Genomic DNA, 16462 nt, shown 5'->3' on the forward strand with positions numbered 1-16462 from the left:
GTGATTTCAGGGGGGATTATGTGGGAGAGAAATGTCATGACATGGTCTAATTACACTGTGTGCCTTGTTGTCCGGTTCATATGAACATTGTTTAAGGTTAGAATGAGCTTGTTTACGATAATGGCGAAAGCCAGGCGCCTTAGAGACATTGGGCTTGAGCCACGTACGCATTGTATGATACAGAACGGTATAAAGGCTTGGCACAAACTGAGGTCAGAGGGAATTTCCGGACATTCTGAATGCACGTCTCTGTGACGGTTTGTTCAATAAAATTCCCCATGAGAGGCTGACCACGGCGGATCCGACCCCTTTTTCTCCACAACATAGGCTGCTGAACTCTGAGGTTAAACAGGACTCTGGCTGCTTGGCTTGAAGCTTCCAGGAAGCCACATCCATTCAGTCTTCAAAGCTCTTCGTATATATTGCAGCTGAAGCAGTGAATTACACATAAAATGTCTATTAATGTCAAAAGAGGAAAATATAAAAGGTTTATTAAAATAACATAAAAAAATATATATAAAATACATCTGTAATTTCCAAAAGCAGAGGAAACACTCACTTGCCACATGGTGTACATTCAAATAAGACCGACAAGGTTTCTGACTGAGCAGCTTTTTTGGTTTCATACTTTACTTTTGGAAATCGTCGCACACAAACAAACTGCAATGAGCTTCGAAGGAAAAAAGCTCTTTTATCATGTAAACATTATACACTATACGAAAAGGCACAATTTAATAGGTCAACCGAAATATCGTCTCCGAGCTTGTTGCCCTGCTTCACCTCACATCTACTCATCCTTCGTCACTTCTGCAGGTAGAACGGACTGTCAAAGCCGCTGTCCTGTTGTCGCTTTCTCAGCTCAGAGAACAGAGGCCTGGAACAAGCTTCCTGCTGGTCCTCACATTCAGATCCAGGAGTCGGCTCTCTGTGTGAACGTGTCCTCGCGTGGGCAAAGATTTCTGTGCGAGGTGTCTTCTTAGGAATCTCGTTATAAACTGTAAGGTCAGAAACATCTGGACTGAGGCTGCCGAATTCTCCCATTTCACAGGCTGACGCTGCAGACACAGAAAATGGCTTCACTGGTTCCACTTTCCTCTCTAAGTAGGGCAGTCGGGGGACTTGCAGACCCATGTCGGCGTCACTACTGGTCATGCTCCAGTTGGTGCATTTCTCATCTCTCACGGGAGTCTCCTGGGTGAGGAAAGCTCTGCTCCGTCTCTCTGACTCCAGGGGTTTGCCTTGTTTACTGGAGTCTCCCCCCTCCCTCTCCGAGCTTTTAGACCTCCCGTTGACGAAATCCATGCAGGATTGAGAGGCTGTTTGATAGGATGGTTTGTAAGAGCGAAGGTTTGTGTGAGACGTTTGGGGTTCCGAGTCCCCCTTAGATCCAGAAGTGTCCGGTTGGCTTAACAGTTTAGTTTGAACTGTAACGGCTTGTTTCTGCCTCGAATCAGCAAAAGTCTGTTCCCTGTGGGATTTCTTCTCTGGCCTGGTATCAGGAAGCTCCGTCGGCGCTGACAGGTTCTTACCCAGGCCTACGTTCCTAACTGGCAAGCCACCGGCGGTCAAACAATCTGCCAGCACAAAACACAGATGCGCACGCATTGATTTAGGTGTGTCCATAATCAGTGATAATAATTTCTCTGATATAGGACTCACTTGGTAAACTGTAAATCTTTCCAGATTTACTTTTGAAAGGTGTTTCCAGCACTTTAGCCATAGCCGCCAGCTTGCTTGCAGCATTCATTATTTTCTTCTCAGCTCTGCAGAAGACAGGAGGAACAATACGATTAGCCCGAGGAGCCCAAATGAAGCAAGCAAACGAGTTTAGCACAGTAATGGCTTCTTGCCCGGTCGTCTTTCCCCCATCCTCCAGTAACTCCTGCAGACAGCTCAGATAATAGCGCCGCATCTCTCTGGCCGTGTCCTGCCTCTCCCTCTGCACCTCAGTGCGGATCATCGCTGCTGCACGCTCCCGACTGTCCTGGAGGTAACGCAACATGTCTCCTGACACGTAACAAAAACAAAAGAATAATCGGTTTTATTTACCTGGTACCAACATAGGGCGAGGATTAAAGCACATTTAAAACAAGGACACAGAGGGTGTCACAGGACCCCTCCCACACAGACCTCGAATCTTCTCTACAGTCATCATGTACTGCCGTTTCATTTCTTCGAGGCCTTGCTGAAGATTTTGTTGGTGATCAGAACTTCTGTGAGAAAAAAAGATTCACCCATTAGTTTACCCAACTATGTGTTAGATATGCCCCAGAATGCAACATTTCACTGGACTTTAAATTAATGGAAAGATCATTATCAAGAGAATAAAAACAAACCCTTGAGTTTCTGTGGCTCTCTTCAATTCGTCTAACTGCTGCAGGTGTTGCTCCTTCGCCTTCTGTAAGCTGCTTTCATGCTCGTCTACAAGCCAGAGCAGTGTATCCAGTCAACAAAGATCTTTTTTTTTTTTAAACATCATTCAGAGTAAAACTCTAAATGCAATAAATATACCTTTAAGGTTCTGCAGGGCAGTTTTGTGCTGTCGAATGCTGTGCTGAAGTTGACGGCAGGCTTTCTCTAAATGTCTCTGGAGCTCCTGGTTCTTCTTCTGCAGCTTACTTACAGTTTCACTGCACTCCTTCCTGCAACGAGACTGCTCCTTCTTCTGGGATAAAGAGCCTGAAAGTCACGGACATTTGTCTCACGTAAAGTAGGAATGGCGTTGTTGTGGCTTTATGAAATTAACAATGCGCATTACACTAATTAAACTTGACATGGGCACATTCCATACGTTGCATTTTGGTGATTTCTCTCGCATGCTGTTCCTGTGTTTCTTTGAGGACACGAATCAGTTTCTCTTCACTTATCTGTGGAAGCATAATCGAAATCTTAAAAGGAAAAATGCTTTAAAATCTTGCCAGAAGCCCGTCCTTCTTGTATCACCACATGCTCCAATCACTTGTTACATATGAGATAATCTAACAACATCTCACCTTCTTCCACTCCATCTTGGCCTCCGACACTGCTCTGGTCACCAGGTTTCTGTATGAAGTTTGGATGTCTGTTATTGTAACCTCTGATGTGAATCCACTGGTTCTTCTGCTGTCTTCAGGCCCCAGCTGATCCGTTTTAGTGGCCCTGAGTACCTGGGCTTGGACCTCTGTCAGTCCAGTTTGAACTTCTGCTAGAAATTCATCTCTCATCTGCCGTTTCTGGGCCAGCTCCTTTTCTGCATACTGGCACCTCCACTCCTCCTCTTGTGCTCTCGCAGTCTGCTGAAGCTTTGCCTCCATCTGCAAGTGTAGCTCCTCTCTTTGGAGGTCAGCATCATCCCTGGCCTGCTTCACAGCCTGCTCCAGCCTTTTGCGCTGCTCTTCCAGCTTGACTTGGTACGCTTCCTCGCTGCGGACCCTAATGATGGAGATCTCCTGCTGTTTGTCTCTATTCCAGGCTGCTCTGGCTCCAGCAAGCTCAGCTTTCAACAGGGCGGCTTGCTCTCTGGTTGCTTGCGCCAGCTGGCTCTTCAGATCTGTCACTTCCTCTTCAAGCCCCTCCGCCCTCTGAGCTCCGGAGCCGTGCTCAACCAGCTGGTTCTTGTGCTTTTTGTGCCATTGCTCCTCTGCCTCCCTCAAGGCCTGGGACACCTGGTACATTCAGAATCAATAATAAAACGTAGTTGACATCAGTGATACTTTTTTAAAGTCACAAATCCATGTCATACCCTTTGTTCTGTGAGCTCATCTTGTAGCTCCTGCCATTTCTCCCGCTCTGTGTGAAGAGAGGTTCGGTATTCGGGTAATGAAGACAGGTCCTCAATCCACCGGTTGTAGGCCCGGGTTACTGCACCTTCAACCTGACACACCAAAATACTGATGTAAACCCCTAAATTTAAATAACTTAAAGGAATAATTATTCAGTAAAGCCCATTTGCCAACTGTTTTGGGGATTATCAAAGCCACTGACCTGCTTGGCCATGTCCTCCAGGTGTTTCTCTTGTAACTCTCTCTGGACCTGTTTTCTGGCTTCCTCTACAGCTTTGCGTCGCGCTTTGTTAGCTTCCAATTGCAGCTGCTGTTTCTGGGCACTGAGCCTGGAGTCCAGCTCCTCAGCAGAAAGTGTCAGACTGCTCGGCTTAGTCTCATCTGTTTGACAGGTGATCTCAGCAACCTCTCTGTGTCTTTCTTTCCTCACTTCCTCCAGCTTCTGAACCCAGGTCTTCTCCATCTGCTGAAGCAGAAAAAAAAAGAAGAAAAAAGTAAGAGTATGAGATGAAATCATCATCGGTACGATATGGGCTATTTTGTTTTTTCTTAAGTCTGACCTCTAGCAGTTTCTCCTTCCATTTAGCCTCAGCTTGGTGCTGAATTTCAGTCTCCATTTCTTTGGAGCAGACTGCTTTGAGATGCATTATGGAGGCCTGATGCTGAGCCTCAAGTTCACTTCTAAGCCTCTCCACAGCTGTACTACTCTCCTCTTTGATCAAAGCCTCTCCTTTTTCTTTGCTGCATATTCTTTCCTCAAGCAAGCCCTTCTCCTTGCAGACAGAAATGTAACATTCCTGCACGGCCAACACCTTATCATTGACTTCCGACAGCTGTTCTCTGTGAAGGAAGTAAAAAGTTGTGGAAATGATGCCACAGAGGGTTCCAGATGACAATAAGTTTCAGCCGTATTAACAGAAGACTTACTGCAACTGCTTAACCTGCTGCTGGTGCTGTGCATTCAGCTGTTCAATATCAGCATCGTGTTCCTGCACGAGTTCTGCTCTGACTCTGTTCACCACGTCATCTCTGTACTGCTGATGAATCCTCTCAGACCTAAAGAAAACACAAAAACAACAACATACAAATAGTCAACCAAATCGACTCAAAATAAGGTAGAGAAAACACTAAATGTCTCTTTCTCTCTGTGTCTTACCTCTCAGCAGCTTCCTGCTTCTCTTGGTCCAACTCCTGGATCATCTCCCTCATTTTGGTGCAAAGCTCCAAATTGGCAGTTTTCACATTGTCTTCGCTCTGTTTCAGCTCCTTGTTCTTCTTTTCTAGCACCTACAAGTTGAAGAAAAACAAAAAGGTTTCAGGATTTCGTCTATTATAAAAGAAATACAATCAGACAATAAACTTCAACTAACTTCCACTTGTTCCTGCAAGTGGCGTTTTTCTTCTTGTAGTCTCGTGAATCTTTCCTGAGAGTCTCCTGTCATCTCTGGATGTTTCATCTGGTTGCTCTCTCTGACCTGAGAACAGGAAGTAAACTTGAACTATTTTTTCTGATCAGTGATAGCATCATAGATGACATTATTGAGCCTTTGTGCGTGCGCATTTCTTTATTCTTAGCTAAATCTAAAAGATTACAAAAAGAAAGAGAAAAATCCAATCTTAAAAATGGCCGTTAAGGGGATTCTTTACTGAGGAGTTGAGCTTGGCTTCCTCCAGCTCGGTTTGTAGCTCATTCGCTCGAGCCTGGCAGTGCTGGAGCTCCTCCTGCAGCTGAGTGATCTTCTTCCTCTTCCCTTTCAAACATCCCAGGCAGCGCTGCATCTCCGCTCGCAGAAGCTTTAAAGCCTCGTCCTTGGGCAGCTTGGAGTCTGACAGGTGAGCCAGAGCGGGACTGACAAAGCGAAAGGAACAATGTAAACCTGTTGGTTCTGTTGGTTTGTGTGGATATGAAATTACAGCTGGAAGGCGATGCTTCATCTTTACCAGCACTCATTAAAAACAAAAACAAAAAAAGACTCCGCAGACCAAAGGTCCGTTTCACGTAGCAGGTTTAGTGAAAACTCTGAGTTGGTTAACCCTGAAATGAGGGAAACTCTGAGTTTTCCGTTTCACAAAGGGAGGTAACTCAACCCCGAGAAAGAGGGGTAACTCTAGCCTGTTTCACAAAGAGAGGTAACTTAACCTCACGGTCAGTTACCATAGTAACAGACTCTCTGAACCTAACCTGGTCGGGACCAGGTTTTATTCAAGAAACCTCGAGTTTCTCTCTGTCTCCGTCCTCTTTCAGCCACACACGACATTTGATTTCCTCATTCATTCAGTCAGCAGAGCGAGTTCTTCTACTTCTAGAAGTCCTTTAGGCACAGTAGGAGGCGACTTTTTTCACGAACATGGCATGTCCTTTTGACAACGACCCCGTGGATGAAGGTGCAGCATTATTGCGCAGAGAAATAAATATTCGTCGGAGATGGTTATCAGACCGCGCATAGATTTTTGCATTTACAGACAATTATCTTTTTGAGCGGCACCATCAGAATGTGTTGGGACAAAAGAAAAAAAAGACATAAAAGACAAATAAATATTTGTATGAATAAGCTTAAAAAAGACATATATAGGCCTATTATATTTTATAAAGGCACTCGTGTCTTGGGGGTGGACTCCCTCCAGGGATTCCCTCAGCCACTTCCCTCCCGTTAGAGGTGGCGGTGCTGGGCACCACCCGTTTTACGGGCATCTGCCTTCTTTCTGTTGGCTCAGTAGAAGTCCGTGTTAGTTTAAATAGGCTTAATTATTTAACAGAACATGATATAGATGATGACTCTAAATTGTCCTTAGGAGTGAGTGTGAGTGTGTATGGTTGTTTGTCTCGTTTTTCTCTATGTGGCCCTGTGATGGACTGGCGGCCTGTCCAGGGTGTACCCCGCCTCTTGCCCATTGACCGCTGGGATAGGCTCCAGCCCCCCCGCGACCCGACTGACGGATTCAGCGGTATAGATAATGGATGGATGGATGATATAGATGAGAAGACATAGTTTATGTGTGTGAAAACAGCATTATGTTGGGAATAAAATAACTGCACAGTCAAATAGCCACTTAATATTTATTTTACAGTGTAAAACATGATCAAAATGAGGAACCTCCATGCCGAGGTCTCACCTGTTTGAACAATGTTTTTATATTTCATCTTAAACTGCCAAGTGCGCTTCTCCCCCGCGAGATTGCACCTAAATGAAATAAATGAATGGGCTACCATTCAAGCAGTTTCCCTGTAATATTATTGTGATTGCAAAGGACTACATTTAAACTTACACTTTTGCTGCTGCAACGGTGTTGCACTTATTTCTAAAAACGTGTTGAAACTCGCCGTATGAGCGCATTAAGATTTCCAATTCGAGGTTGGTGAAAAACGTAGCCCCTCCTCTTCCCCGTTGCCAAGGTGACTCGTCGAATCGGGGCTCCATTGATGCTGGCTTTTTAAAGTTGTGGTGCACGCGCTAAACTCAAGGTCCTACTCAGAGTTGATTAACCTCACTCAAATCAGCGTTTGTGGAACCGAAAACTCAGGGTTTTCTATCTCAGAGTAGATCAACTCAGAGATCAGGAATAGACTCAGAGTTGGTTGAACCTGCTACGTGAAACGGACCCCAGGAGAAGATGATCATAGTGTACCTGTGAAGAGCGCCATTTTTCCTGTTTGTTTTCTTCAATCCCAGATCCATACAGGAATCAGACAGGTGGTTCTCCCAGTCACCGCTTACATCTATCGCGATAACGCCATGTTTCATGGCAGATTCATACAGAGTGATCTGCTCCTTAAGATCAGCCATATCCTCCTTACAGATAAAAATAAAAAGACAGACAGTTTGAGCCACCTCGGCCTTTTCTTCAGAAAGTTGTTGTGTTATATGGAAGAAAAATATGAGAGAGCCGACCTGTAAAACCTTGTTGGTGTTTTCACTCAGTGTCTTGGCTGACAGAACCCGTTGTAGTTTGATCTGCATCTGGCTCATCTCTTGCACTGAATCTTACAATGAATAAATAAAAACAGCTGAAGGTCATTTGTGTTGGAGTAAAACCAGAATACATACACAAGAGTTTACTCAGTGATATGTTGTCTGGATGAATGTAGACCCCTTCACTCACTTGTTTGCAGCAGTTTGGCACATTGTTGTTGACTCTCCTCCAGACGCTGAGTGAGAGAATTGACAACTCTGGCCCTCTCGAGCTGCTCCTCTTCTCTCTGGCGCTGCAATAACTTCATATGTTCTTGTAGCCTCTGATTAACATCAGCCTGAAAACAGCAGAACAACACAGGAGCTAAAGAGATCTGCCAGTGACCCAGAGAATATATCATATGTCCAATTACAAAATTATGTGTTGAGAACAGCAGTTTGATAGATTATTTATATTTTCCATTAAAAAAATAACAACAATGATTTATAAATGACACATTCAGACCTGTTCACTCAAAGCCTGAGAGGTGGAGTCGAGCTTCTGCTGTAGGCCCAGTAGTGCAGCTTCATGCTGCTCCTTTATGATGGCAAGGTCTCGGTCGTGCTGCTCCCGGGATCTGGACAGGGTGTCGGAGCGACAAAGCTCCAACATCTGCTGCTTCATGCTGTCCACGGCAGCATCTGCCACCCTCTGTTTCTTCGCGTTCTACGAGCAAACGATAACCGCTGAACACACTAAAAAGTAACAGCTCCGGTGGACGGTCCTGTAGACCATTGCTGGCTTTACATAATACAAGCGATTGGCGTCTTAAAAATAACAATTTTACAAGTGTGTTTGCTTATTACAAGATACACTTTGCTTTAAATAATGAGGAAAAGAAAGAGATACAAGAAAAACCGAGTGTCATTTAGGCATTTACCTCCTGGTCTCTGTCATTGAGAATCTGTACTCGCTGCTCCATCGCCTTCAGCTTGTTTTGCATCTGAACCTCTCTCTCCTTGGCCTCTTCGATCAATCGACTCGACTCCTTTAGACTCACCGCTAGGCCATCCTTTTCGTCTATTGATAATTCATGAAAACAATGATATCATATTGTCCTGAGCCCCACATTCACTAAAATGAAGCAAGAGTTACACAAAGCTAGTGCTGGGCCCACTTTGTGCCTTTGTCCCTTTAAACGGCACAAGGGGGCAGGTAAATAATGAAGTAAATACTGTGTGTTTGTCATTCTAATCTATTCCACCCGTTTCAGTCGGCACTGTAGACACAACATCAGCTTTAATTATGTGACGGCAGTATGGGAAAGTACACCTATCAATACTGAAGATATGTGGCGTCAAATGTGTTGTTCTGAGAGCATAACTCATAACTGTTAAGTGAAAGCTCAACGTAAAAGTTCAAGGTATTTGTTTGATGGCACCTGTGTGAGTTTTAATCTCTAAAGGAATGTGCAACATCATGACATTTAATGATCATATTACCTTCCACGAGCCTATTTGCAACAAGAAAATGAGACGCCCCTCATCTGAAGGTGTCTACTGCAAGAAACTAAGAAACATACCTTTGACTATTGCAAACTGATGCTCAAGGTATCTCATATTGCGCCGCGAATCCTCCAGTTTTCGCTCCAAGTCTTCAATCTGCCTCCGTTGAGCTTTGTGCAAAATCTGCAGCTGGGCAAGCTGCTCCCGATCGACGTTTTCTAAAACCCAGAAAAGGTTTCCATTCAACACACCGATCATTTACCACTCTTCTTTCACTTCTTTTTAACTAGCGTCATTTCAGTGGACGTACGTTACACAATTCAACTTTAGCACTCCTATTATTCAGAGAGAGGAAAAAAAAAAAAAGGAATCCTCCGATATTCTCGCTGCCTTTACATCTTGGATATGTAGAGCTGAATTAACAGTGTTCATGTTGTTGGTAAATCTCTTTGACACTGAACTAATCAGATGATGCCGCACAGAGCAAAGCTATTGCCAAGACAACAAGTGGTTCGTAACTTTATGTGTTAACGACGTCCTAATGAGCTGCATTTGTGTCAAGCTTTCAGACTTTTCCCAATGTCAAAATACACAAACAGAAGAACAAGCAAATGAGAAGGCTTTGTTAATAATCTGGTTGTACTGAATTGCAGTATGTGAGCACAGAGACATGAAGAAATACAAACAGTTGAACAAATTGCTAAAAACCAGCTGAGTTTGTTTCATAGAAGCTGAAATGGCTTCAATAAATTAGCAACTGCGTGAAAGGGTTGTTTTGGACTATTCTAAGGCTACATTTAGGACATTTTCACTGCTCTATATATATATATATATATATATATCTCTCTCTCTCTCTCTCATATCAGACAAACCATTGTCATTTCAGCTACCGGAAACCCCTGCTGCCTCCATCTGTAACTGTTTGCTTAATGTGCAACGTTGCTGTTTTAACTAGCACAAAACTCCCCAATTTCACAAAGTAACACAAATGATCTAGCAGATAAAAACTGTGATGGAGAAGCAGACCACCTCCTGTGATACTGGATGGAATAACAGCAGTAAAACAGTTTTAAAGGGAGAAAAGGTGCAGGATGATTCCCGTCACAACAAAAGCTCTTATCATTTTCTAACAGAGCCCCCCACCCCCCCACCCCACCCCACTGTCAGATATACAGCACCTCAGGTAGGTCTCCAAGTTTAAGTTGTGTGCATCCAGAAGTTTAAACTAATGTTTTCCTGTAGCTGACAACATTTTTTGGGGGTGAACATTTCAATTTATAATGCAAATAGCTGGAGTAATCTTAAAATGATAGTTGTATGTTTTCTGGTAGAAGCTCATCTTAAATCCCACTTAAATGGTATAACTATGCCACCCACTGACAGAAGCTGGTAGGCCCCCTGCATTATCCTTTCAATATACATAAATAAAACAGTAAGTTGAGACTCTTTGTAGTCAGAAAAAAACAATATATGCCAGACATCCAACTCCGTAGGTTGCTCTGCTGCTCTCAAGAAACAAAATGACTGATTAGAACTGATTTATAAAAAATGATTAATGAAAAACTGGACATTATGACACAACCCACGGTCTGTGTGATCAGATGTAGGCTGCATCACGATGCTTTGTATCAGTGCATGGGGCGAGCTGCAGCACTGCACCACCGATTTGTTCCAGCTTTAATTCTCTAAACTTGTGTTTTACACCAAAGGGTTCACAAAACAATCTTCTTTTCATTATTTGGGACCTTTAATCCAGCAAAGAAATGAGGACAGCACGACTTACGCTGTGTTGAATCAAGGAATTCTCTTTGTAGATGGTCAAATTGACCTTCTTGTTGAGCCGCCTGAGAGTTAAACATCTTTTGCTGATGGGCAGGATGGGCAGGATGGTGAGGGTTGTAGCTGGCTTTATACTGATTTACACCCCTGTCACCCGGTCCAGGCTTTAAATTTCACAGATTAAAACAAATATGAATTAGAGGTGTAGATGTTAATCTGTTCCATAGCTCATGAATACACCAAGTTAAAGCTAAACAATCAACGTTTTAGTGCTTTTAGACAATAGAAAGATGTGGAAATTTGATTATTTTTCTGATCAACTCTGTTATGACTTTTTCAGACGACTGTGGGATGGGTCCAACGTTAACACCTGCAAAAGGATGTCTGAGGGTAAATTTCAGCTGTGGTGGGTCTACGGTGGAATCTTTCACAGTGATAAAACAGCATATATAAGCGCAGCCAAACCTCCACACAACTACATGGGATCACCATGATGTGAAAGTCCTCGTCTCTGTGTGTTCCACAGATGTGCATTTTTTTTTTTTTTTTTTTTAGGCCTGCGATGATTTTATAGTAGGGCTGAACGATATATCGTTATCGTATCTATATCGAGACATGAACATTCAAGAAAGTAATTTCGAAAAAGCAACGATATAAACGATATATTTCCCCCGCGCTCGCCCTGCTTATACAGCTCCGGCAGTCACCATAAACATTACTTTTAAGATTGCGCTTGAACGCACCCCACCGCCAGCCAACCACAAAGCTTATTTCACGCTTGCTGTGGATCGACAGCTGAAGCCAACCAATGACAAACATAGGAGGGTGGGAGTGAGGGAGAAGTAGACTGAGACGCACACAGCCACACACATTCACGGGGAATTCACGGCGAAATCAAAACGAAAGAAACGAAAGAAAAGTGACATGAGCGCGGAAGATAATTCGGCCGGTGGCAGTGCAGAATCTAATTTAGTGCCAAAACATAAATCATCCTCCATTATTTGGAGGTATTTTGGATTTAGAAAGGATGTCGACCAGAGCGAGGTGTTGTGCAGGTCGTGCATGGCGAAAATTAATCAATAAAACTGCACTCTTTTGTTTTATGATGTTTTTATTTTTCTGAAAAATGCTTGGTTTTCACCGAACCCGTAGTCATATCGTATCGATATCGAGATATCTGGCATGAATATCGAGATATGAAATTTTGTCCATATCGTTCAGCCCTATTTTATAGCCCCAAATCCTCCAAGTATGATGAAAACCAAGAGAATGTGGCTAGATGAAAATCTCTCCTCAGATAAATACACTTCCATGCACCTCTAAGAGATCACAGGAGATGTAATATAGGGTAGAAGAGTACATTTTTCTACCTTTTTTGGGTTCAATTCTTGCTTAATCTACCTTTAAAACAGCTACCCCAGGTATTGTGTTTATGTTGAGAATAACTGAGAAAGAGCAGTAATGATTACATACAACTTTAAAATGTATTAAAATGTTTGGTGTGATATAATATATAGGACACAGCTAATATTTGATGATTGCAATGATGAAGTAAGGCACTTACTTGAAAATGGTTTCTGGAATTATGGTCTTCATGGTGTGGCTTATCCCTGTACCCTCCTTCCTCAATATATTCCACACGGTTTTCGGTGCTTTCAGGAAATGGCTTAGACTCAAACTCTGCAGAAAAATTGCTGATCCCCGTACAGTTTTCTGTGCTCATACTCGTGGATGTATGATCTCCCCGTGCAAACTGATGATCCTGGCTCCAAGCGTGAGGCAGCGGTTGACTTTGAGGGTGGCTTCCATATCCATTCATGTGAGCAGCTTCGTCCTCATAAGCGTACTCATCATGAGAGCCGTCACTGTAGTCAACTTTACAGTTCTTCAGAGAGAGAGACACTACCAGCATCATTCTTTGTTTCCTTCATAAGATCAGAAAGCAAAAATATGGAACGTATATAAACTGACACTCTACCTGAACGTGAGAGGTCGGCCTTGCGGGATCAGACCATTCTTGAGTCCACTTGGACTTTGGGCTAAGAAGAAAAATGCAAAAAATTATCATTTTGGGAAACATGGCTCTGAGAATAAGGGTCCTCAGAATTGTTAACACTAATGAGTTAATGGCAACATGTGTTACCTGCTGCCAGCATTTTTATTGCTGGAGGTAGAACACTCCAGTTCGGGGGAGGAGGAGTCTCTGCTGTCATCCAGCATGTCATCTGGCAGGTCTGTAAGCAGTTTGTGCAGCTGCAGAGATATGGCACATGGAAATGAATCACCAAGGTTGCTCCGCAACCGAGTTATAAAGTAACACACAATAAACAATACAGAGAAGCAGAAGCAGTCAGTGATTGCCAAGAGGCAGCAAAAGTGTTTTTTGTTTTTTTTGGGGGGGGTTGTTCATTTGCCCAAAAGTATGGAAAATAAGATGAAAAATAAAAATCTATTTGAAAAATAGCTGCTACATTAAAGTTTTCATAAAAACAGCCTGAAGATGGGTTTAACTGAATATCTATCTAAGAAATGAAAGTAAAATAAATCACCCTCCTTTTGTACCGTTATTTTTAAGCACTAATTTAAGCATAATCCATTAATCATGCAAGTGATTTATCAGATACAAATCCAAAGAAAGTCCTCTCAAATGAATGGATTTGATACTTTTAAATGAATCATTAGTAAAAAAGTTGAAGTAAAGTCCTGATTTTTACAAACAAGTGTGATTTATTGTACATATATCAGCTCTTCACAAAACACGTATAGCAAGCCAAATCACCTCCCGTCTGTCAGTATCATACTGACCAGGCTTCCTTTTCAACCAGCCATGTGTAATAACCATAAATAAATAAATCAATGCCTGCAGGACTTACTTCCCACAAAGACTGCTGAATATTCCTCAAATCCTCCTCTGTGTCGACAAGCGAGGGACCCATATCAGCACAATTACACATTTGGTAAAGACTGTGGAAACCCCCTCTGCTTTAGCTATGAAGAAAACAACCAGCCCAGCCTATTCTGTCTGCACAGATGACCTCCTGCACGAAACATCCAAAACGTGCCAGTTATGCTGTCGGCTCCCTGTGGTATTACTGCATTTTGCTCCAAAAACAAGTCTATTGTCTAGACAAAACATATAGCAGCGTTAACTGGAGCAGAAACATTCCAATTACTGGTGGCAAACAGTTTCCACTTGACCAACTTATAGCACAAACAGGCTATTACAAAAAAAAAAAATGAATAAATGATCAATTTAAAAAATCTAGTATAAATATTCAAGTCACATTCTGCTAAGTTCTGTAGCCCACTGTTAAGATATCCAACAGTTTCTTTAGCTTTCCTTGGCTCCTGCAGGATCAGTAACACAAGCAAAAATAACCAACGTAGAGAGTTTAAGGAGGTCACAAGGCAGAGCTAGTTTCGGCAGTGACACACCTGGAAGGAGGCTTTCCAGATGAGCCAATAATAGACCACACAGCAAAACGGACTGTAGGCGTGAGTAACAACATTACGTAGATGTGTATCTGTATGAGGCTGGCAGTGATTGTGAAATTCAAGCAATGTACACCTCACCCCTTTCCCCAAATGACACAATTTAATCAAAAACAAAAAGGAGCCTGATAGACTTTACATTTGCAAAGGAGAGGAGTCTTTTGGGAAATATGTAAACATGACATAGAAAAATTGCTAGTTAAGGAAAATTTTAACTGCAATACACAGCAACAATAAGTGTTTTCAGGGGTAAAATTCCTTCTAGGTTTCTTTTTGTGTGTGTGTATGGGTGGATTTGTGTTAGAACAGCTCACGACCAACAAATGGAAATGCTGTAGCACAAATGTTATTCCAACAATTGTAGCTGTGTATGTGTTGCACCTCTTGCTCTCTTGCATAGTCCTCCTGGTCGTATTCTTCCTCATCATGCTGAGTTTGAAGAGCAGCACTATCAAAATCAATGGACATGTTCCACAGCCTGGTGGGTGAAAGAAGTAAAACTAATTTAAAATGTGGTAAGGCATAAGGTGGTCCTGCATTTATCAGACAAATCTGTCAACTATTTACACTCAACCAACTCAGAGGAACGTTGGGATTCAAGGGTCTGGACCGAGGCAAGGTTACGTTACAACTTACAAGCAACTTTATTTAGCTACGAAACGGTCACAACAGAACAATACAAAACAAATCAAATTTCGGTCACGAACAAACACACACACACACACACATATATATATATATATATATATATCGCTTACCTATTACCTGTAAGAAAAAAACAGGCAGAATTTTCGTTTCCTTATCCGATTATCCCTTTTTCAACGTAACGTTGATGCGTGGTAACATTCACAGCTAGCTGTTTACATCACATAGCAGGGACATTAGCTAGCTAACAAGCGTCAACCCTCGCTTTGTGAAAAAAAAAAGGATAGACATGCTTTAACACATATGCCAAACACATTTGATATTTTACGCAAATTCTTCGGTCAAGTTAATGTTCAAAGCCACTTCACGAGCATTTTCCCCGAACGGTAAACTTTAACAAGAACAAAGCTAACTCCGGCTAACTAGCCGGTTAAGGGTCCACTTTTACGGCTCTGCTTTAAACGGACTTGCCCACTTTGAAAACTCGCGCGCATTAGCAGCGCCAAACAACTGCTGATGTACGCGGCAGAGTACTTCCACACTGTGACTGTTCACGGCGTCAAATGTCACCAAATTACTTTACTTTACTGGCACAGCTGTATCTGTTTGAAATACTATCACCTGGGCAAAACGTGCACGCTTGAAATATTTTAGTAGTTGCTGTCAATCCCGGAACTAGAAAATACAAGATGCTAACTAGCTAACCCCGTCTCCATGGTAACTGAGTATCTAGAATTATGGGTAGTGTAGTCAGTGGCTTTTATTGAAGCTGCTTCGAAGCCCAAAGTATACAGTTTTCTCAAATCTGAAGTATAGCCTTTATTTCTTTTTGTTCACGATTCCTCAAACATAAAGTATTCTTTCAGCTGAATATATCGTCTGTTTTATTTTTATTCAGGATTCCTCAAGTGCCAAGGCCCATTTGTAACGTTTCTGATATAAAATGACATTCTTCAAATAATTCAACAAAATTCTGAGACTGAGAAAAATGTTGTACTCTAATGGGCCTTATCTTGCACAATTTTGTTTCTCCGGGTTTAAAGAAGTCACGGTCTGCATTTCTGAGATGTACACGTGAAATCCCAAAGTTTGATGAATGCAATTTGTTTTTTATTTTAAATCTACTATTCTCTTTTTCTATGACGTAATTGCCATTATATGATTTTGTTTCTTGTTTTGGAGATGAATACACAGCGATAGCATTTGTAGTGATTTTTCAGAAAATTTCTCGACAAAAGATAAGCATTTTTGTGTACAAAATATGGTCACTTATATAACTACAAGCTGGTTTTTGAATATGTGTTCTTTTTCATTTCTCATTCTAACATGGAGATTGTATAGCTCATTTGTCACAAGACATCCTTATTTCTGCGCAAAGCTTTGGATCTG

General features: G+C 42.3%; 1 protein-coding gene across 2 annotated transcripts; it reads right to left on the bottom strand.

Annotated features, from left to right (window-relative positions):
* Window positions 1–610: 610 nt before the first annotated feature.
* Window positions 611–15328, bottom strand: cep152 (centrosomal protein 152). Of its 2 annotated transcripts, none has more exons than XM_075470094.1 (27): window positions 15187–15328; window positions 14810–14906; window positions 13080–13189; window positions 12915–12975; window positions 12501–12821; window positions 10941–11100; window positions 9235–9375; window positions 8593–8732; window positions 8178–8378; window positions 7863–8010; window positions 7652–7743; window positions 7389–7552; window positions 5409–5610; window positions 5132–5236; window positions 4918–5048; window positions 4689–4817; window positions 4322–4601; window positions 3964–4224; window positions 3722–3853; window positions 2994–3644; window positions 2792–2867; window positions 2512–2679; window positions 2337–2421; window positions 2131–2213; window positions 1851–2007; window positions 1660–1763; window positions 611–1574 (listed from the first exon to the last, which is right to left on the bottom strand). In XM_075470094.1, the coding sequence occupies exons 2-27, from the start codon at window positions 14894–14896 to the stop codon at window positions 802–804; spliced, it is 4962 nt and encodes a 1653-aa protein (XP_075326209.1). In that variant the 5' UTR covers window positions 14897–14906; window positions 15187–15328; the 3' UTR covers window positions 611–801. The 2 variants fall into 2 exon arrangements, with proteins under 2 accessions (XP_075326209.1, XP_075326208.1); XM_075470093.1 differs by having other exon boundaries at window positions 3964–4227.
* Between the last annotated feature and the right edge of the window lie 1134 nt (window positions 15329–16462).

Source organism: Odontesthes bonariensis, chromosome 7 (assembly GCF_027942865.1).
Source record: "Odontesthes bonariensis isolate fOdoBon6 chromosome 7, fOdoBon6.hap1, whole genome shotgun sequence".
NCBI lineage: Eukaryota > Metazoa > Chordata > Actinopteri > Atheriniformes > Atherinopsidae > Odontesthes > Odontesthes bonariensis.

Bases quoted from the DNA above. Each gene is read 5' to 3' on its own strand.
- cep152 (XM_075470093.1), bottom strand. From the start codon at position 14,896: ATGTCCATTGATTTTGATAGTGCTGCTCTTCAAACTCAGCATGATGAG. The intron at 8,733-9,234 runs GTATGTTTCTTA...AATTATCAATAG, and splicing joins TCAGTTTGCAATAGTCAAAG to ACGAAAAGGATGGCCTAGCG. The intron at 5,611-7,388 runs GTACACTATGAT...TCGCTTTGTCAG, and splicing joins AAAAATGGCGCTCTTCACAG to TCCCGCTCTGGCTCACCTGT.